General features: G+C 42.5%; 1 protein-coding gene across 1 annotated transcript in view; it reads right to left on the bottom strand.

Annotated features, from left to right (window-relative positions):
* The window catches only part of LOC124116075 (putative carbonic anhydrase-like protein 1), a 155,009-nt gene that overhangs the window by 8,309 nt on the left and 123,405 nt on the right, over positions 1-23,295 (bottom strand). Inside the window, exons 5-6 of the mRNA XM_046477285.2 lie at positions 13,426-13,521; positions 11,443-11,509 (exon numbers count right to left, since the gene is read on the bottom strand). Of these exons, the coding sequence (XP_046333241.1) occupies positions 11,443-11,509; positions 13,426-13,521 (163 nt within the window). The remainder of the gene's footprint in view (positions 1-11,442; positions 11,510-13,425; positions 13,522-23,295) is intronic.

Raw genomic sequence — 23,295 nt, 5'->3', positions numbered from 1 at the left:
TACGGATGTCTAGTTAAATAAAGTTTCACAAATGGTAAAATCTGCTTGTGAACAGATATCCAAGTCCTATCTAACGGCCTCATGTCTCAGTGATCGGATGTCCCAGGGGACCATGTTACGACAGGACCTAATTTCACGCTACGACGGCCTGTGTTTCAACCAACTTCATCAACCTCCTACGGCGACAGGAGAAACTACCAGATCATTGTTTCCACAAAGCATGAAATGTAAACTTGCAGCTGATCAGTTACGTTAGATAAAGCACGATAAAACATGTCCACAGACATAAACACATAACAGGAACGTCGTGACACAGTGGGGCTGTTGCATTGAGCATTGCCGTATCTGTAGAGGTGTGAACGTGCGGATGGAGAATAACTTCGCCCTGTGTTAGAGGCCGATTATTTGATATTCTAGTGGGTGGAGAAATTATTTTAAAACAAAATAAACACCCCCAGTCATCCACAGAATATCAAATGACCGATTCTTTAAGCCCTTCATCTACCTATTGCAGGACTCAAGCCGCAGGCACGCACTCTCGCACGCACGCACGCATGTCCTGACTTGCGACTTGGTGTATATTCGGACCATCCTGTTAGTGATATTGATGAATGGTCACGCACGTTCAACTCCGGGTACAACCAAGTCGTTTTTTTTAATCGAGATATCGGTTATTATGAACCCCGTGCTTATCCTAGTGCTGTTTTAATTAACCTGATGTTTTATTGTTAATGCGAATAATATTCGTCTTATTCCAGGCATATTGCGCCCACGGGTGAAAGATCTCAGTACACGTCACACACGACTAGGAAGTGCACGCTGTTGGGCGATAGATTCTATATCCAATATAATTTGATCCTGTTTAGGTAAGTGAGTGAGTGAGTTGAGTTGAGTTGAACAGTTCTTCAGTATCTAGCATATGACGGCGTGTCAGTTTGATTTGGAAGGAAAGCCTCGCTGCAAATGTTAGGCATTTATCACTTTGATACCAAAGAGTACGGGTATAGTGCTGACAGAAACATAATCAAGGCGAATCAAGGTTTCGAGCCCAGTATCATCGTGTGCTGGTACGCCCAAGGGACGCAACTCACAGCAAACCGCGGCGCCTCAGACGGTTGGGCAACATGTGCCTCCTGATCCTGCTTAATGTGGATTAAAAGAAATCACAAATAGCCCAAACATATAATTACATGATAGTAAATTAACCTCGCGAGGACCTCGTATATGTCACAACGATACAGTCATTCTGTGACCATGCTGAATGACTGGGAGCAAATTTCATATTTAACAACATACCAATTTAACAAGAACGGTCAAACTAAAGCGCAACGTTGTTCCAACTCCAGCTGGACGGTCGATAAACCTCATCCGTTTCTACTACTGAATTCGAAAGGCTATAACAGACAGACGGAAAAACAGTGTTATCTTAATCATAACTTCTTCACTTTTCATCTAAATTCCAGCTTAAAAGCTACTAAAATCCCATTTCCAATTCAGAAAATGTCAATGGATTTCCTTAAACTGATTACATCAAGAAAGACGACGATGGAAATGATGTGCTCTTTATTACCGCTGATGTTTGATTCGTTCGTATTTTAATTTCATGTGAGTGAATGTTGTTTAACGCCGCGGGCATCAGTATTGAGCGGTATCACTGATATCATAGGTAGGCTGTCCCATACCTAAGTACATGTTACATGTGACCCGTGAAGATCCGGGGTAGAATAGATCTTCAGCAACCCATGCTTGCCGTAAAACGCGACTATGCTTGTCGTAAAAGGCGACCAACGGGATCGGGTGGTCAGGCTCGCTGACTTGGTTGATGCATGTCATCGATCCCACATTGCGAGGATCGATGCTCATGATATCAATCACTGGATTGTCTGGTCCAGACCAATGTATTTACAGACCGCCGTCATATAGCTGGAATATTGCTGAGTGCGGCGTTAAACAACAAACCAACCAACCAACCAACCAACCAACATGTTACATGTGGTGTCTCCTTAGGCCAGGACCTGGTTCGAAACAAGCCTTTGTTCACTCAGCAGTGAATGGGTACCAGCTGGGATGAGAATTCCATGCGACAGTTTACCTTCTAGCGCCTCACAGGCAGCTTGGGTTGTATAGTACCAAGGAAGATGAGAAGGAAAAGAACAGTGTCGCGCTTTGAGCAGAGTGGGTGATTAGTTTGGTTTAACGTGACAGAAATCCATATATATATATCAACAAGCCGATGGGGTGTATGATCGAGTATGATTTTAAGTCAGTTTTAGTATTATCGGAAACATATTGAGAATCGAACCGGGATAATCGGCGTGACGAGCCAACGCTAACCACTGGACCAACCAACCGCCTCTTCATATATACAGACTCTGTAACATCAACGTTACAAGCTCAGCTCCAAAATTTCCCAGTACTGTTTAAATTTCAAACACGCAAAAAAACCTGACACACTACGGAACATAATGGAGGAAAATATGGGATAATAAAACCCTTGAAGCGGATCCTGGTGTGGGTAAGGGAAGAAACGCTTCACATGTAATTGCGGCGCCAGAGACCATTCTGCCTCACATTTCCGCTCTATAATAAGAGACAGCAAAAGACTCGATCAAAAATTAATAGGATAATAGCTGAAGTTAAATGTCAAAGGACTGCAGCAACACCAGATAAAAGCCATGTCTGCAGTGGAACCGGATGTTTTAATGTACATTCCAAGTTATAAACATCGCATCGATACAGCTATACAGAAATAACGTCGAAAACAGATATCCTAAAGTTCACAAAGTCAATCACTGTTTTCTTTCGTAAATGATAGACGGAAGATATATCATTTTAAGAGACAAAGCTTGCTTAAAGAGATTGAGTTGTTTGAATAAACCATCCCTTGTCAGATGTAAATACAACAGCAGTTATATTTTTTGTCATTATGTTGTCATGTTTCCTTCTTCTGCCTCACAGCCGAGCGTGCGCGCTAACACCACACACCAGTCCGTTAACTAACGGTAAATAGGCAAAGTGCTGTGGTTTACCCATTTCGCTGTGCAGAGTTACGTCCCCTGGCTGCCATGATCCACTGATTGCGTGATCGAATCCCAGATTCGCCCCGAATACACCTTTTTTTCTTCTCGGAACCACATCTGTGCTCGTGGTTTTCACAAACGTTGTAAATATCTAAATTCTTAGTCATTGTTGGTCTTCAACCGAAATTAAGCTGCCACGCCGTGATAAATGTGGTATCGGCGTAACACCCAACTCACTCTCACTCAGACAGGACATCCTGATGTGAAAAAGTAGCATTTGATAGACATGCATCAGTAATAAACCACACGGATCTATCCGACACGAGACCCAGTTGCATCGAAAATACAGAGCATCATTAAACTGGCCGTCAATTGTACGTGTTTTTCATCAGATTAACGATCTAATGTCGCCCCTAAAACACTGACAGTGTCTTAATCTGTTTCAGTTTATGGCATTCCAGCATACATGTTTTACTAAACTAACCATAATTATTGGAGAGAAACTTGACATACCCTCCCCCGCGCCCCTAATTTGTACTGAAGCTAAATTCCTACCCCCACACACAGCAAACCGAGTGCGCTCTGTCTCGTGAGGTCCCACCGATGACTCGCTCTACTCGTTGCGGGCCTTGACTGTGATATGTATTCCCGACCCCTAGGGATCACTAGAGTTTCCTCCACACAGCCAAGAGTATTTACCCACCGCAGGGGAGATACATTAGCTGTCATATCTGAGTCTACTCCAGGAAGTCACCCCGACAGGGAAATATCATTATACGTTTCTTGTAACGGGAATAGAAACGTAAACCCAGCTGACTGACGTCAAGTTTCAGGTTGAGTCACGTTATAGAGACAAATTCATTTTTTAAACTCCAGATGGGCGACGCGCTTTTTCACGGAAATACGAAGTCTTATTTTCTATATATAACGTGTTCGAATATATTTTAAATGCCTGATACGTGATTCTTTTTAAATTTCTTTAGCCTGAAACGTCCGTGCCGTTGCAAAACGATCTGTTCCCGGTGAAGATGATACCAAGAACGTCAGTGGTGAGAGAGTGAGGATTGCTTTGTGACGATCGAACGCTTTAACCACCAGGTAACCCACCCGCCCCGACGTCAATGGTAGACATTTTCACACCTCTGCAGTATTGTACTATTTGGTATGTTACGACACCGCACACATGCGACATTTTGGCGACACAATCGTCAAACTGTTGCGATTAGCGACAATCGGGAAATGTCTTCCCTATAGTGAGTGAGTGAGTTGGGTTTTTTACGCCGCTTTTAACAGTATTCAAGTTATATCGCGGCGTGTCAGCTTAATGTCGGAGGAAAGCCCAAGGTGATGCGGGTCTCAGACGTTTACCACTTCGGTGAAACTCACGAGCACGGGTATGGTGCTGACAAGCCTAGAAACATAATCGGGGAGAACCGGGATTCGAACCAACAATCCTAGGTTTCTGGCGTGCCCAAGGGACGTAACTCTGCACAGCGACTCGCGGCGCCTTAGACGACTGGCCCCCTCTTCCCTATAGCAGTGGCAAGGGTGTATGTTTCTAATAGCGTTCACTCAAGTCCCATCTGATTCATGGCACCAAGTGGACACAATCAAGACTCGACAGGAAGATAATACAGACATTCAGAATATAAGATGATGCATGCTGAAACTAAGGATGAGAAATGCTTCTGACAAGAAACAGATGCTGCAGCCCCTGGTGATGCAGCCACACTTTAGCGTGCAAAAAAGTTAACCCCAAAATCCAGTGCTTAAGTCGTCAACCAATTTTGATCAAATCAGATTTCTTTTTTAAAAATATTCCCGAATTGTACGTGATCGTATTTCTAACTTTGCTTTACGCCTTGACGATTAAAAAACCTGTAATTTTTAAAGCATAACTTTGCACGTGGCGGGGGAAACAATTCTTCGATGTGGGAGTTGTGTATTAACACTGGCGAGTTGGCAGGACCAAAGGTAAACTTCGGGTGAATTTTCAATTTTACAACACTTGATATTTGCATGTTATCAAACGTAAAATCTTTGTAATGTAATGCATAATTTATATGTTTGCGTTTATTTCATGGAATTGAGTAATAAAATGTTGGAAGAGATTACAAATGCGTGCATGTTGTGCAGTGGAATGATATTGAATATTGAATGCTATTAAAGACATCAGGAAACCGCAAAGTGCAAACGTTCCCTGGGTCGAGTTCATTGAACCGACTAAAGCTGGATTGCCCTGGTACCTCGGATGAGAGAGAGAGAGAGAGAGAGAGAGAGGGGAGAGAGAGAGAGAGAGAGAGGTGTAGTTGTGTGCATGTGTGTACAAACAGCCTTCACTAATTCAAGAGAGACAGAAAAGTGTACAAGGAAAACAATATGGCAGCCGACACAAAAAGACCATCGATTATTGTTTTCTTCAAAGTTCACATATACGTATTTGGAGGTAAATGATTAAGGAGTAGATTCATATTTAGATATTAAAACTATTTTATCCAATCGAAGATGTAGGTTGTAAAGCCTACAGCGCAAATCGGCAGACATTTCTAACTGGACGGACGATCCGTGGCTCCTGCAGTGTCACACAGCAACACTGACACTAAAATATAACCGGATGAAGGGATATGGTAACCGCAGCCTCGCAGGCGTAGACGCACGTGATTTCACCGTCGGTTCAGCATCTCTATGAACGCAGCAACGAAACGTGTTTTAATATCTGACGACTGCGACGATTTTACAGCAGTTTGGGGAATTGATGAAGTGGACGCTCTCCTTCTAACGGGATGTCAGCCATTGCCTTCTTTAATTATCGAGAACGTCATCAGAACAAACCTAACAATTCAATCACCGCGTTGACAGAATGACGGCAAATAAAAGGCCCCTTAAAAGAACTCACGTCACAAAGTACATGCTTTATAGAATACGAACAGCAGCGAGAGATTGCCTCATCAGCTGCTAACACACTTCCAAGGCATAACATAGTAATTAAAATCTTGCAATCTCTCAGGGTATTGAAACACATCTGCTTGGGTAAAGGTTTATTTAATCCTTTGGGTGCTCTTATATTTGTTCCTTCTACTGCGCATGTGCGTATCAATATTCGTCGTGTCCCGGATATTGAGTGGCAAGTGTCGGTAGTCCGTCTGATGACGCCATACACGCCAAATAATTATTGTATGTCACATTCACACCACTCGCCAGTTATCTCCCCTTTGGCATGCTTTGGTGTCATGTGGTTTTGAACATGTCATCATGGTCGCAAATCTCGTGAAGTTGAGCACTGACTGGGTTCTGTCTAGCTGAACGACTAGACAGGTTTTGGTTGATTTCTCGCAGGCTGCGACACAGCGACACTTAACAAGGCATTCATTGGTCTTCGGTGTCAAATAAAAATAAATGGCACAAAACCTGAAGTTTGTTTGTGAAGAAAACAAGTGTATTGTTATGTCAAGGGACGAGCAAGACACCTTTTGCAATTATTGATGGTGAGGTTTATTACCACGTTCAAGGCTATTTCACAGTTGAACGTGGATACCCCATTTAGACACTGTATACTGACTCTGAGCCGACAGTCCTTGTTTTATCCCCTTAATGCCAAGCGCCAGGCAGGATAACAACAAGTACCATCTTTTTACTTCTTTTTGGTATGACGCAGCCGGGTGTCGAACCTTCCGACCTTACGCTATCCGGGAAGACGCTTTATTAGCTAGTACACGGAGGCAGCCATTATTGATGGGTAGCTCGAATAACTTACAGTTTTTTTATTTACACAGACAAACAGTCATTCACTTAACAGATTCAATAAATGAATAAATTAGTCTCCGTAAACGTGATGAATGTAACTTAATATAAGCCGGCCGCCATGTTCCCGCGGCAAGGGAGTTAACTACTGGACGTTTATAGTCAGTTAACTTCCTTGCCTCGGGAAGATGGCGGGCCACGCGTGTCGTCCGCCACCGTTTCCGCCGTTTGGATATTTCCTTTCTTTACAACCCTTCAACAACTGGAGCCAGTGTAGCTGCCATATTTTATTATATCACTTCCCGGCCAGAGACCCAAGGGAATAGTGAGACACATACACTTGCTTCATTATACATACATAAGGATTTGCCACGGGAACGCGAGTTGCGGTGACACACTATTGATCTTCAGACAGGCAAGCATATTCGGAATATAAGTCCCCATTGGTAGATGGTATTAGGTGAGACGATGGACAAAATGCCATGATATGTTCTCACACGAATATCTAGGTGAGCTAAAACAAATCGCGCAGCATCATTATGAACGTATAGATACTACAGAGCCTCGCGTTTCTTGCAAACTATCTTTCGTGAGACTGATGACATGTTGTCGCTGGTTTTTAATAAATTGTTCCTGATATTTGCCTGGCTAGCGCGTCAGCCAGAAGCTGAGTGAGTTGGGTTTAACGCCGCTTTTAACAGTATTCCAGTTATATCACGGCGTGTCAGCTTAAAGTGGGAGGAAAGCCCGAAGTGATGCAGGTCTCAGACGTTTACCACTTCGGTGAAACTCACGAGCACGGATATGGTGCTGACAAACCTAGAAACATAATCGGGGCGAACCGGGATTCGAACCCACAATCATAGGTTTCTGGCGTGCCCAAGGGACGCAACTCCGCACAGCGAATCGCGGCGCCTTTGACGACTGGGGCACCCGTGCCCCCCTCCAGAAGCTGATAACAGGCTCGGCAGGGCAAGAGTGAAGCGTAGTGTAAGTGAGTGAGTTGGGTTTAACACCGCTTTAAACAGTATGTCAATTATATCATGACGCCAGCTTGATGTGAGAGGAAAGCCGAAGTGATGCAGGTCTCGGACGTTTACCACTTTGGTGACACCGTCGAGCACGGTTTTGTAGCTGACAAACCTAAAAACATAATCTGGGCGAATCGGGATTCAAACCTCTGATCAAAGGTTTCTGGTATGCCCAAGGGACGCAACTCTGCACAGCGAATCGCGGCGCCTTAGACGACTGGGTCACACGTGTCCCCCTTAAGGTGAAATGATATGAATGGATATGTAGATTTGAATATGGTAAAATTAATCAATGTTTAAATATTGATTATTATCGGAACCATTATTCCACTTTCTTATTTTGGGTCAAGCAGATTTTTTGCTCTGCATGGTTTTGTCTAGTTGTTAAAGCGTTCTCACGTCACGCCTTAGGCTCGGGTTCGATTCCCCACATGGGTTGAGTGTGTAAAACCCGTTTCATGTGTCCACCGCCGTGATATTGTTGGAATGTTGCTAAAAGCGTCTTTGACGATTTGCGGCACTTCAGACAACATGGTCACTAATGACCCTCTGAAACACAGGTACGTCTAGTTTAGTTGAGTTGAGTTGAGTTCAGGTTAACGTCGCGTAAATATTATTGACGGGTGTGTGGCTGCTTGTACTTGTCCAGACTTCAGCCGTTTTCATAGCGCATGCCGCAGTTTAACATAGATATCCCACACAGACGGAGTGCACGACTCCGAGACGACCAATTCTGGTTTCATCCCCTCAATGCCAAGCGCCAGATAGACTAACAACAATAACCATCTTTCAACGTCTTTTGGTATGACACGGCCGGGGATTGAAGAGATCTTGTAGGATGCCCTACGAGAGGCAAATGATGAAGTGACTGTCACACAACAAAGAGCCTGGTTTGGGAATACATAAACCCGCACGAGAGACAAAGCCGAGACGTATCATAATTGGAGATTTATATATGAGACAAATCTCTCAAGAAATATGTTAAGGAGACATCGGGTGGTTTGAAACATGCTTTGATGGAGAGTACATTAATCCTGCAAAACGAAGGACTGCGACAATTGGTCTATAAAGTGAAGTCACGTATGGTTCGGCATACATAGCGATGTTGTCCGAGATTTGGTAGGTCAGACGAGATTTGGCAGGCTAAACAAGATCTGAGCTTAAGACGAAGCACCACAGCATTTAGTAGGCGAAGTTATCACAACCGGAATTTGACAACGCACATGAAGAAAATTTGGTAATAAATCGAAACACGAGAAAGTATCAGGAGGAATAAAAACATATCAGGAAAAAAATCACATTTTTAAAGGCGAAACACGTTGTTAGTATTTAAGAGAAGCCCCATCGTATCTAGCAACATGATGTAACGTCAACGAATAATAATATCTTAAATAACTTCAAGTCGTCTCTCAACGAGAGATTAGACCGAACGCTTCTGTGACTAACATAGTGTTATATTGATTTCCGACACTTAATAAACTCTAAAACCTCTCACTGGAGTCCATGAGCTCAGATAACGTGAATTCCAAACCCATTAAGACATCTCTGTTTGTTCCATTGGTAACGGGCCAGTCGAACTGTTAAATTAGACACTTGTATCAATTGACGTCATCGACACAGACCTATCCGCTTCCCTAGCATGGAGATAAATACTGCTCAATATGGCGACAGATTAAGGAGAAATAAATTCCTCTAACATTTAATCACCTCGTTAAAAACTAATTGCTGCTTATCACGAGTAATGACATTGGTATTTAATGTGTATTTAGTGGGAGATTTCGTTTCTTAACATGGGGGCGAGGTAGACGCCTTGTTTAAGTGTTCACTCGTCACACTAAGGGCGGCGGGGTAGCCAAGTAGTAGAAGCGTTCGCTCGTCACGCCGAGAGCCCAGGTTCGATTGCCCACATGGGTACAATGTGTGAAGCCCATTTCGGTTGTCGAGCGTCTCCGTGGTCTAGTGGTTAAGCGTCCGCCTGGAAAGCGGAAGGTTGGGGGTTTGATCCCCGGCCGAGAGAGGAGAGGGTAGTTGTGTGTATGTGTGTACAAACAGCCTTCACTAGTTCAAAAGAGACAGAAAAGTGTACAAGGAAAACAATATAGCAGCCGACACTAAAAGACCATTGATGATTGTTTTCTTCAAAGTTCACATATACGTATTTGCAGGTAAATGATTAAGGAGTAGATTCATATTTAGATATTAAAACTATTTTATCCATTCATAGTTGTAGGTTGTAAAGCCCACAGCGCAAATGGGCAGACATTTCTAACGGGACGGACGATCCGTGGCTCCTGCAGTGTCACACAGCAACTCTGACACTTTCATCTCATGTTGTCCTTTAAATAACTGGCTACGACCACATATAGTTTATGTATGGTGACTACCTGGCGTCTTGAATGAATAATAACATCTTGATTCTGCACCATTCGCGTGTGATTCTCGATGTATCGAGAAACCAGGTCTATCGTGTTGGTGCTATTCTAGGGGACATATCAAGATCAAAGAAAACGCAAATACACATAAAAATGTGTTTTTTTCCTACTCTGGTGTCGACGAGCTGTAAAAGGAATGATAAAGGGAAATCGTTCATCAGATCGTATTTCAAATGTCGTCAGCTAGACGGTATCAAGTGTAAATTGTACTTTATCTGAAAACATTCAATATTTTTTTGCTTTCTATATAAGATGGATAAACAGTTTCCAAACTGTGTTTGCGCATCAAAATGAACCAGCATCCCCATCAAACCGTTCTTCCGTTTTATGACTAGGGAGGCACCGGTGGCCTAGGAATTTGAGGCGCTGCAATTCGCTGTGCGTCCCCAGTTGCGAACCCGTGAATATCCGGGTTAGAATAGGTCTTTAGCAACCCATGCTTGCCGTGAGAGGCGCCTATGCTTGTCATAAGAGGCGACTAACGGGATCGGGTGGTCAGGCTCGCTGACTTGGTTGATGCATGTCATCGTATCCCAATTGCGTGGATCGATGTTCATTATATCAATCACTGGATTATCTGGTCCAGACTCGATTATTTACAGACCGCCGTCATATAGCTGGAATATTGCTGATTGCGGCGTTAAACAACAAACCAACCATAGGGGGACGAGTCTTCTTGCAGGCTATGGGAAGGGGCGAGTGGTGACGAATGTGAGCTACCAGGGCACCACCAAAACATGTGGTGACCGATGTCCCATATCTGGTTATAGGTGCGCATGCTTAGCACGAATGTAAATACACATGGAGACTCTCTCTCCACCAACAAACTGTTCTGCTTGTGTAAATTTGGGCGAGAGCAAGTTTACTACACAAACACATTTTAAGTAGACCACTATTTGTTTTCATTCGATACCAAGGATCAATGAATGCCATGTTTAGTGTCGCACAATCGTAGCCGTGAAATCGACCACTGTCAAATCGTCAGGTAGACAGTATCCCAGTAAAGATCAAATCGTTCCCTGCATTGAAACAAACCCATTCGCCTTAAACCGAACCGTTCCCCGACATTTAGACTATCTGTTCCTCTACTTATCACCTTGAGTATACCAACACATATACCTACCAAGGACGCTCCGTCATGAGGTAGTTTCAGTAAAAAAGACTGATTACTTCTGTAGAGAACAGTAATGATCATTTAGATGAAAAAATGTGATTTACCTTTCCACAATATCCGTTGCGCAAAGGTTGCCATGGTTTTAAAGGCTTCGTTCACAGGCTGACCAATCTGCGAGAAATCAAGGACATTGATTAAAGATAACTCGGCTGCTGCAACAGATTTATAGTTATCTTGGGTGATCTTTCCGTCTCCCCCATAAAGCATGGGTAATACGGGGTGACAGGGCGAAGGACATTGTTCATATCTTTAAGGGATGGAGCTGGAGAAATTGTCATTGCTACAGTGTTTGGCTGAGACATTTATCTCCATGCGCCATCAGTTGTGGAGATGATGATGTCATGGACGTCCACGTTCAATTGGATGCAGTCCATGGCTATTGCGTTATAAGTTATAACGTCTGGCTATTGTCACGCGAATCGGCCATTGTTACAGTAATGGTTCAATATTGTGATGTGTGGACTTGCGTGGTGCGTTGAACAGTGATAGATGTAGCTGTCACGGATTTGTGGCAGGAGAAGTTGGAGAATCAGCGACATCTGAAACCATTGCGTGCCGTATTGCAGTTTCCAAGTGTCGCCCGGAGAAACAGAACAACACAGGACAAAACATAACTTAATTAATGTTTAGAGCTGATGAATTGTTTCTTAAGCTGTTCAGAGCATTTATTTATATCTCCATGCTATTTTGAATGAATACACGACCTAGACCAATACGTTGCCACACTCGCAGCAATTGTGTCGTTTTAATCCGAGTCAAACATCACGATGTTAAAAGTAGCTGTCCGAATATGAGGAATTGTGTGAGGAATTGGGTCAGAGAGTGAGTGAGTTGGGTTTAACGCCGCTTTTAACAGTATTCCAGTTATATCACAGCTTAATGTGGGAGGAAAGCCCGAAGTGATGCAGGTATCAGACGTTTACCACTTCGGTGAAACCCACGAGCACGGGTATGGTGCTGACAAACCTAGAAACATAATCGGGGAGAACCGGGATTCGAACCCACAATCATAGGTTTCTGGCGTGCCCAAGGGACGCAACTCTGCACAGCGAATCGCGGCGCCTTAGACGACTGGGCCACCCGTGCCCCCTCCAGGTTAGAGAAAGGTGGATAGGGCTTGTGTCTGACGTCAATTCCGAAACGAAGCTATGTTTGTTGTTTAACGCCGCACTCCTCAATATCCCAACTATATGACGGCGGCCTGTAAATATTCGAATCCGGGCCAGATAAAACCACTGATTGAAATTGTGAGCAACGTCCCACGCCAATGGTCTACGGATATGTCCGCGAGTTAGACCCGTTGGGAGGGAAAGTAAGTCTAGAAGGGACAGAGGCGAGGGAAACTAGGACCCGAGGGAAGACGGCGAGGGAAAGAAGGGCCGAGGGTCTCTTTTCGAGGGTTTCCAATCCCTAGCTTTAACCTAGCTCAGATACCAACAAATCTAGAACGAATACTGGAGTTGGTTGTCCCTATACAGAAGCAGATGTTTGGAAAGACTTACGAGAGAGTGAAAGGTGTTGGTTTTGTTTGTTTGTTTGTTGTTTAACGCCGCACTCAGCAATATTCCAGCTATATGACGGCGGTCTGTAAATAATCGAGTCTGGACCAGACAATTCAGAGATTGATATCATGAGCATAGATCCAGGCAATTGGGATACGGTGATATACATCAACCAAGTCAGCGAGTCTGACCTTCCGATTCCGTTAGTCGCCTCTTATGGCAAATATGGGTTGCTGAAGACCTATTGTACCCCGGACCTTCACGGGTCGACTGAAAGGTGTATTGTAATTTTAATATAAACCTACTCCACAAATATAAAGTCAACGTTTGTGAAGACGGGCTTGAGCGGAGGTTCAGATTATTAAGTGTAAAACAACATGAGATGACGCGGATTCCAGCAGAATCATGGGAATCCGCAGAATCATTCGTGGCCATACTAATATCAATCCCTCCGAAAACATCAGATGACGTCATCGGAGGATTCAAATGAGGGTTACTCCCGGTCCATATTAACACGTTACATACCTCTGCGAACACTGACACGATTGCAATGCCATATGGAGCTTGTAGCGCCTCTCGGAACGAGGAGTAGATGTCAGTGTTGTAAGCCACGAGTTGAATCTGTAAATGTAATATAATAATATCAGAAATACGCCTTGAGGTAATACAGTTCTTATTGACCCTCGTAGGAAGTCTAATACAGAATAGATTCCTAGTGTTCTGTGCTTGTAAGATCCGACTGAAATAGGGATTTCGTGGTAACTATAATTGGCCAGGTTGATTTTGTTTAAATCGTAACATGAAGACATGGGTAGTGGTTCAAAGCCCTGCTTCAGATATCAAAGGGGCAGCGACGAACACAGTTCTTATTTACAACACTGACACGTCGCATCGGAGACCGGCTCCGCGTCCAAACGATTGTGCAGTAAGGAGGCCATTCCTAGTGATCACCGCCGTTATATGGTTATATGCGTAGGAGAAACCATGTCTCCGAGGGATTACTAGAGATTGTAAACCCTCACATAAGGGACGTTCCCGAATGTGAGGGTTTACAATCTCTAGTAATCTCGAGGAGACATGGTTTTCCCCAACTTATAAACCGACTCATCGCATAGACAACGTATTTAATGAAATAACTAATAAAAACTCTCAAATGTATAACCTGTATCGGAGATGAAATATCGCCTGCAGTCGTGAACTAGGTTCAATGAAACCGGTGACCTCAGCACGTGGGTTTCGCAACGGTGCGAAATCTGCACGTGCGTCTCGCAATGGCACGAAATCTGCACGTGCGTCTCGTAGGCTGAGACTATTACACGTTTTGCTTTGACTGACCTCATTCATTGTACAGCCTGTTGCTGGCGTACGGGTCTTTAAAAGGACATTCTAAAGAGCAGTGCTGCTTATCAACACCCCTGTAGCTTTGTGGTACACCCACTGGGCTACAGATGTGAAGGTTGCGAATTCGATCCTCGGGAATATAAAGAAAACATTTGTCATTTGATTTTACATTTCATTACATGTTACAATCTGAACGGAAGTTATAATCGTTGTAATACCTCCTACGAGGTGTTACCACAATTTCAAAAACTCCATTTCGAGTTACACAAACAGCCAGTAGGTTTATAATGACACAAGTAGCGCATATCAACACCTCTCTCACATCGTTCATGAAACACGGTCAAGTCTACAAATCAGGCGGGCCGTACTGGTTGGGTATATGACACGACACCAGAAATGGTTCAGCGTGAGATGTGTAATCTGATATAGTTGACTTCTAAAAACTGATTGACGGACAGTTGCATTTTTAAATTAAGTTAGCTCTCATTACATATGGCGGCTTGAGGGATATTGAACTTGAGAGCTTTTTTCCCTTTTGTCGTCTTGGGGCTACTGTCAGTGTAGATGGCAATCAAAAATAAATGGTAATCTGAAGACAACATCGGCCAATGGAAAACGTTTGTTTGTTTTATAAGGAATCGTCTTTGAGTAACTATTTCATAAATTTCATGATAGAAAAATAGACGCGAGTGTTTAGTTGGTCATGTCATGGACAAGACAATACAGTGAATGACATTATGAGCAACGATGAACACCGTCGGGGTTCGATCACACGCTTTCAACCAAGTCACCGGGCTTGACCACCCGATCCATTCCCTTCGCCTCTGCCTGACACAGCACAGGTTACTGGGGGCCTATTCTGATCCTGAATCTCCACTGGCCCCTGTGAGCCAGTGCATGAGTGAGTGAGTCAGTATGGCTTTACGTCACTTTTAGCAATATTCCAGCAATATCACGGCGGAGGACACCAGACATGGGCTTCACAGCTTGTACCCAATTGGGGAATCGAACCCGGTCTTCGGCGTGACGAGCGAACGCTTAAACCACAAGGCTACTCATCGCCCCCCTTTTAGCCAGACGAGGTATGGTATGTCCCTTACAGATTCCGGGCAACAATAAATCCTAAGTGGTCCTGTTTGTCGTTAGTTTAAGCCTAGCAATGTTCCAGCTATATATCACGGCCGCAAACAAACAGGTTATTGCTATCATTAGCAATGCTTCAGTTTATGAGCCAACAATAAATAGCAATAGCGTGCTGGAGACCTATCCTTGGTCGCCTCGTGGGTGCTTGTCATGAGGACAGGCTTATGACAGTCGGGTAGTTACAGTTGTGTACAGTTTTACTTTGCCTGGCTCAGATACAGATTTTTCACATGATGCCGTGATATAGCTAGAATGTGACGACTGTGGTTTATCAACGCTCACTAACTGAAATATAGTATACTACTGTTCAAAGGAAACTACCACTAGTTGGCGATAGGGGGGCGAATACCTCGCGCTCACGTCGTGTCTTTGTGCTCAAAATAATTAACATTCTCTCGAACGCGAATGCTTTGTTCGGTGGAAACTTGTATGACAGAAGTGTTGTCAAACCGAGACAACAAAGAACTAATCAAAATGCATAATCCAAAATAATTTCATTATTCAAGAAAGATGGAGGTCACAGAAATTCTGCAGCATACATAACCTCGCTGATAACGTATATACTGACGGATATAGATAAAGGAACACAGGGTAAAATATCAGAAAATACATTACTGCTGCCGTGGAAATTAGAGGTTTCAAATCACGACATTGCCCCAAAATTTCCGGTCATCGTCGGGGAATAAATATGGATCGAGATGTCAGACTCGGAGAACTGGTTGATTGCGTGTCATCGTACTCCGACGACGTAAGACTTTGCTTATGTTGATAAGCACGTACAGTAACCATACACTGACCTTATCATTCTCGAAACGTTTTCGTAAATGCGGGTCGTGAAAATACGGCATACGCTTTCCATGCGAACAAGAGCGTAGTTTTGGTGAATTAATGCAACGAGCCGGGCGGGAGGCGAATCTGCTGGGAGGAGTATCTCTGCTAGGAGTTGGTCCAAATGGCATTGAAGAGAAGCTGGGGTAATATAAATATTTGAGCGCGCAACAGAACACACGGACCGTTCTTCCACCATTCACTTCCATTACAACTTCAGTGCCGAAATCTTAACAACCCCACAATACCCACAAGAAAGAAAGAATCCCCACAAGCCATGCATGTACTCGTTAGTCACAAATGCATCATAAACGTATGTATCATCCAAATATGTTTCTGAAATCAAATTATCCTTTCAAAACATATTTGAGCTACTTGTTACCGCATTTCACTATTCAGTATTTGATTCAATTTGTTATTGCAGTTTGAAGGAACAGATATAATGGTTAACTCGCAGTAGTGTGTACTTTTAGTACATTAGCTCTGTTTGGAAAATCCCCCGTTGAGATTCCGGGGCAAAATTGGTCCCCAGTGCTTGCTCTAAAAGCCGACGAGAAGGATGTAATTGTCCGTTGATGTAAAGTAGTTTTTCGATGGTTTCACAGTTGAATAAAAATAAAGCTACAAGGCGCTGTAGTTCGCCTGAACTTCTCTGAATTATTATTTCAGATAGCATCTATACACATATTTATCCTGGGATAAACGACACGATATAAACAACTGTCTGAATAAACGGTGACTGTTTAAATTGGGTCAAATTTCAAATCGTCAATCGCCTTATTTCTCACTCAACTTAATAACTTCATATGCAATTTCATGAACATACATTCAGAAATGGCTGAGCTAGGGTCACAAATCGTAATTACAATATGGCTGCCGTGGAGGCCATGTTGAATTTGTTGGAGCAAGTATGAGTTTCACATCTGATGGGGCCATCATTGCACAGTTTCAGCTTAATTTTCACTCAGTAGTTTCACATGTGTGGAAAATAGGAACAAGCTGCGATTGAACTGGATCCAAGGCCCCGTTTCACAAAGGGACCTCAGCGGTAAGACAACCGTGACACCCACACCTTAACAGACTATTCAGATTTACGATAGCCGTATCGCTAAGACCGCTTTGTGGAACGGGGCCCTGATATATAAGGTAAACCTACACTGATGCTTTGAAAGAGACTCTGGTACAAGCGGCATAATGCTCCCTATTACCCCAAGCGTGTCGTAAGGGCGGACAAACTGAGGTGGTCACACTATGTGCCCTGGTTGACCGTGTGTTATCGTACCCCGACTGCGTTCATCATTGTTCGAAATAAAACCAGGTTTGCCTGACTGATAATCGATCATTTATAGGCCGTCGTCAGTTGCTGCATTATAACGGTATTAACTCAGCCACTCACTCCTTACAGCCGTGAATCTATGTTAAATGTTGACACCGTTACGTTAAACTGCTAATGAATTGTTTTACACAGTTGCAAAAATATTAGAGCAGAATTTATTTTTTTTATTATTATTATTATTATTATTATTATTTAGTTTTACTGTCGTAAGCAACACTGATCAAACTAATCGGTAATCAAACTAAGCGCAAAAGGGCATTTAGTTTGACTATTTATAAGCATCCCCCATTTAATAGCCTATACTCAGCCACGGGCGCATTATGTGCATAGTTAAGTACGACCAAAGCACCTTCTGGAACAATAGGTTTTACATTTGGGGTATTAGACAGATTGTCCCAGATTCAGGATCTATGTGTACTGGTACTTTGGATGGTATTTTCACTTCCTGATTGCCAACACAAATGGATTCCTCACAAATAATATATGACATGCTTTTCGTAAAAGTACATTTAGTATAGCAAACATATTAAGCTTTAAACCTAACGTCGACTCATCTCGAATTTGGAAATTCCAAAGCAGCATTTAATAATTTAATGGATATCGGTTTCAGTTTGAAAACCAGTGATACTCTGTGCTTTGAAACTAGCATCGTTTTCATGTTTAGGGGTTCACTTACCTAAAACAAATACTGTAAATAAATAACTGTATTCCTTGGACATTCGCCTGCATGTGACTATTTTTGTGACTATATTTAACTTGCGGTATGGTATCTCAGTAGGCTAGCACTATAAAACCGGCAGAAGTCCTGAACTTGTGCGAGCAGCAATACACATGCATGCACGTCGCTTATATAAGTGCAATAATCTTGATCGCCACGCCTTTTTGTTTGTTGTTTAACGCCGCACTCGAGAATATTACAGCCATATGACTGCGGTTTGTAAATAATCGGGTCTGGACAAGACATTCCACTGACATCATGAACATCTATTACACAACTGAGATATGATGACGTGCATCAACCATGATAGACCACCCGACCCTATTACGCCTATGTCGCCTACTACGACAAGCATGATTTGCTGAAGATGGTAATGAGTGAGTGAGTGAGTGAGTGAGTGAGAGTATGGTTTAACGCCGCTTTTAGCAAATTTTCCAGCAATATCACGGCGGGGGACATCAGAAATGGGCTTCACACATTGTACCCATGTCGGGAATAGAACCCGGGTCTTCGGCGTGACGAGCGAATGCTTTTACCACTAGGCTACCCGACCGCCACATGAGTACAATGAGTTGAGTGAGTACAGGTATGGTGGTGACGGACCACGTGTTACATTCAGGAACAAATCTGGGATTCGAACCCACGTATGGAAGGGCCAAGCATTAAGAACTGAAACCTTTGTCATCGTATCCCAATTGCGTGGGTCGATGCTCATGATGTCAATCACTGGATTAGATACAAAACGGGGATCCCGGATTCTTAAAAGGATGGGGTCACATTTCTGTTAGTTTTGAGGAGGAGATTATTAGGGTCCATATGAATCATTTTTTATTTCACAAGGAGAGGTGCACTGAACATCAAGCCATTTTCAGACACTTGCACTGATACTAAAGTAAGTCTCCGCCATACATCTAACATGTTTTGTTTGTTTGTTTGTTTGTTTGTTTGTCGTTTAACGCCGCACGATAATTTCGATATTTCTTTATTCATTTCGCACTGTAGGCCATCGGCCCATTGTATTCAGATAGTCAAGTCCACAATGGACATTAACGAGCTTCTGATATTCATGGCATGGAATATATATAATGAGAGGTTTTTCATGGTTTCAGCATGACATGATGACAACAATATGTTAAATTTATGTTATGTAGGATGGACATAATATTTTCCCGGAATATATTTGTTTCTTAGATTGTTATATGTTTTACAAATTAACAGAAAATGGTATTCGTTTTCGATAAGACCAATGTTACAGAGGTTACAAAGTCTTTGGTCTCTTGGGACATTATGATATCTACCCACTTCAATATGGAGATTTACAACGATAGCGGAAAGCGCAGTACGACATTTATCAATATTGATATTTAGAAGATACGGTTCAACACAAATAAATTCATTTAAATAAAGAATAGGTATGAATTTTCGATCTACTAACAACATCTGAATGTCATTCTTGTTCATACATATATTTTAATCGTGATACAAATTCAAATACAAATGGTGTTGGATAAGAAACTGATTGGTTTTCGCGAACATAGCCGAAACCAAATTTATATATTAAGGTATTTTTAACCTTGGATACCCAATTAATCTTGCCATTTACAGCTTATTTATACAACAGATTATAGATCTTTCTTGGGTAACGACTATTAGGCATAGATATAACCTTACACCAGTAAGTAATACAACGCTTATATGCTGAAATGTACAAAGGATATCGGCCGCACTCGCCTGTTACGACATGATCTTGTGTCGAAGACTTAACGCCAAAAATTGTTTGCATGCTAATAAATGGATCTGTTCAATTTCTTTGTACGCTGCACACAGTAGTATTCCAGCTGTATGACGGCGGTCTGTAAATAACCGAGTCTGGACCAGACAATCCAGTGATTAATATCATGAGCATCGATCCACGCAATATGGGGTCGATGACATGCATCAACCAAGTCAGCGAGCCTGACCACCCGATCCCTTTAGTCGCCTCTTACGACAAGCATAGTCGCCTTTTACGGCAAGCATGGGTTGCTGAAGACCTATTCTACCCCGGATCTTCACGGGTCCACCTAACATGTACCTAACATGCTAATTACTACCCTTCCTCCCTTCAACGTAATGACCTATGCCTCTCATGAATATTCATCAGGTTCAGTCGTCAGATCGAGGTTTTCTTTCACGTGTTTACCGGTAGTGACACAGCTCTGGATCGCCCGCTGCCGCTATTCCATGTTGTAATTTGATAAAGACCTATTCCTATGTGAATTCCATCACGTAGCCTCCTTGTTAAATTTGCTGATTATGCAGAACTATTAATTTGTGATAACACTTTAAGAACCCCAAGAGTCCCGTTCTGCAATGCGACCTCAGCGCTGCGACTGTCAAAACTCCCATCTTTAACATACACTTCGGGTATCGAATCTCTCAGCCCGCTTCGTGAGAAGGGTTTGATCTGTTCCTTGACAGCGTTTCGGCACTCGCGATCATGCTTCAAAAACGGCTGCCGTCACGTCAATTCAGGAGTAGCAATTCTAACCAATCAAGAAAACAGTTAAAACAAAAGAAAAGGTGTCAATTGCGTCAATTGAATACATGTCAATTACGACACGGTGGAAACTGCGCCTTGCTTAACAAGTATCACAGAGTCGATGCCGCACCACTGAGACAAACACGGCGATACCTGCCCTGGACCGTTACGTGCGGTTGACAGGTATTCGACAGGTACTCGATACCTCTTGAGAACATGATTGCCACTTTTACTCATAAAAAATATATTCGAAAATTGCGAAAATCTAATTTCAAGCCCTGTCAATCAAATGTCCCTTGATAAAATCGGCAATTTCAGATCGAATTTGTTTGTGAATAATTGCATCGTTGTCTGTGACTCCACTGTTGAAGCATGTTTATATATAGAAGTAAGGATGAAGTTCTAGTGTTCTGGACCATCAAGAACTAATTAATAAAAACAAAGGCCCCCTGAGGATCCGGGGTAGAAATGGTCTTCAGCAATTCATGCTTGTCGAAAGAGTTAACAAACGGGATCGGGTGGTCAGGTTCGTTGACTTAATTGATGCTTGTCAACGTATCCCAATTGCGTAATGAATGCTCATTACATCAATCACCAATTTATCTTGTCCAGACTCGATTATTAATAGATTGCGGTCATATAGGTGGAATATTGCGGCTTTAAACTACATAATAAGGGCCTTTTTGGACAAAAGGATACGCGTATGAGGAAAACCTTGAAAAATAATTTGTCTCAACAGATTTGTTAACGTCAATGAGAACTTAACGTTTTTCTTTTCAACAGTTGCATGTTTTGGAATCATTATAACACTAATCGCATAGGTAAGCCAAAGGCTAAAATATTTTTAAAAGGCTGATTTTCGAGGTTTTCGGGAAGCGTTTTCCTGTTCCTATCGAAACAATAGAAAGATTTTGACCCAAGCTGTTTTTCCTTGCATGTCTGTCTTACGCTAAGTAATTCTCTAAAATTTCGAAAACTCACCCAATTGCACACAGTTCTGCCATACATATGAATTTCATAACATCAGACTTTTTTCCTTTGTTTTTTTGTTTGTTTGTTGTTTAACGCCTCACTCAGCAATATTCCAGCTATATGACGGCGGTCTATAAATACTCGAGTCTGGAACAGACAATCAAGTTAATACATTATAAGCATCGATCAATGCAACTGAGATATGAAGAATGAGTGAGTATGGTTATACGCCGCTTTTAGCACTATTCAAGCAATATCACGGCGAGGGACACCAGAAATGGGCTTCACACAATGTATCATGTCGGGAATCGAACCCGGGTCTTCGGCGTGACGAGCGAACGCTTTATCCACTAAGCTACCCGACCGCCCCGAGATATGAAGACATGTCAGCGAGTCTGACCACCCCGATCCCGTCAGTCAGTTCTTGCGACAAGCATGGGTTGCTAAAGAACAAGTAGTTGACCTTGCTGTTATGCAGATGAAGACAGGAAAAGCGGCTGGGGTAGACGGTATACCGGTAGAAGTACTACGAAATCCTCATTGTATTAACTTACTTCACCATATTATTAATTATTGTTTTGAACATTCAGTGTCGCCGTCTCAGTGGGGAGCAGGACTAATAACTCCTATTCCTAAGGACAAAAGTACCCCGTCAGATCCTTTGTCTTACAGGGGCATAACTCTCATATCAATACCCTGTAAAGTCTACACGTGTATACTGAACTGTAGGATACAGAAGCGGTTGGAGTCAAATAATATTCTTGTGGAAGAGCAAAATGGTTTTAGACCTAAGAGAAACTGTACTGATCATTTATATGCACTTTATAATATTGTTAATAACCGTAAAGCCTCTAAACGATCTACGTATGTCGGTTTTGTTGATATTAGGAAGGCGTTTGATAGGGTTAATCGCAAATGCCTTTGGTACAAGCTTATGTCTGTTGGTATTCATGGTAAAATGCTACAAGCTATACAAGCCTTATATATGGACGTAAAGTGTGCAGTTAAGCTCAATGGTTTTATCACTGAATCTTTTAATGTTACCTTGGGCGTTAAACAAGGGTGCAAGTTATCGCCAACGTTATTTTCCATTTATATTAATGATTTGGTGTTAGAAATTAATAAGTTAAACTGTGGCATACTTATTGAAAGTTCTGTGTTATCAGTTCTGTTGTATACTGATGATATAGCCTTGTTAGCCGAAGACGAAGACTCGTTACAGAAAATGTTAAATGTTTTAAATATATGGTGTCAAAAATGGCGTTTGGATATTAATGCAGACAAAACCAAAATCATGCATTTCAGAAACAAATCTGTGGCTAGATCTGAGCGAGTATTTGTATGCGGCAAATCTATTATTGATTATGAAAGCTCTTACAAATATCTTGGTTTAACTTTTAATGAGCATTTAGATATGCACAAAACAGTCCAGGTACTGTGTAAATCGGCTAGCAGAGCTCTTTCTGCGTTGTATTCAAAGTTTAAACACGCGGGTGGCATGTCCTACGAAGTATTTAACAAGCTTTATAAAGCTCT

This window comes from Haliotis rufescens, unplaced genomic scaffold (assembly GCF_023055435.1).
Source record: "Haliotis rufescens isolate VD_foot unplaced genomic scaffold, xgHalRufe1.0.p SCAF_23, whole genome shotgun sequence".
Classification (NCBI taxonomy): domain Eukaryota; kingdom Metazoa; phylum Mollusca; class Gastropoda; order Lepetellida; family Haliotidae; genus Haliotis; species Haliotis rufescens.
Note: the sequence above shows the minus strand (reverse complement) of the source record. Positions and strands in the feature narration are given on the sequence as shown.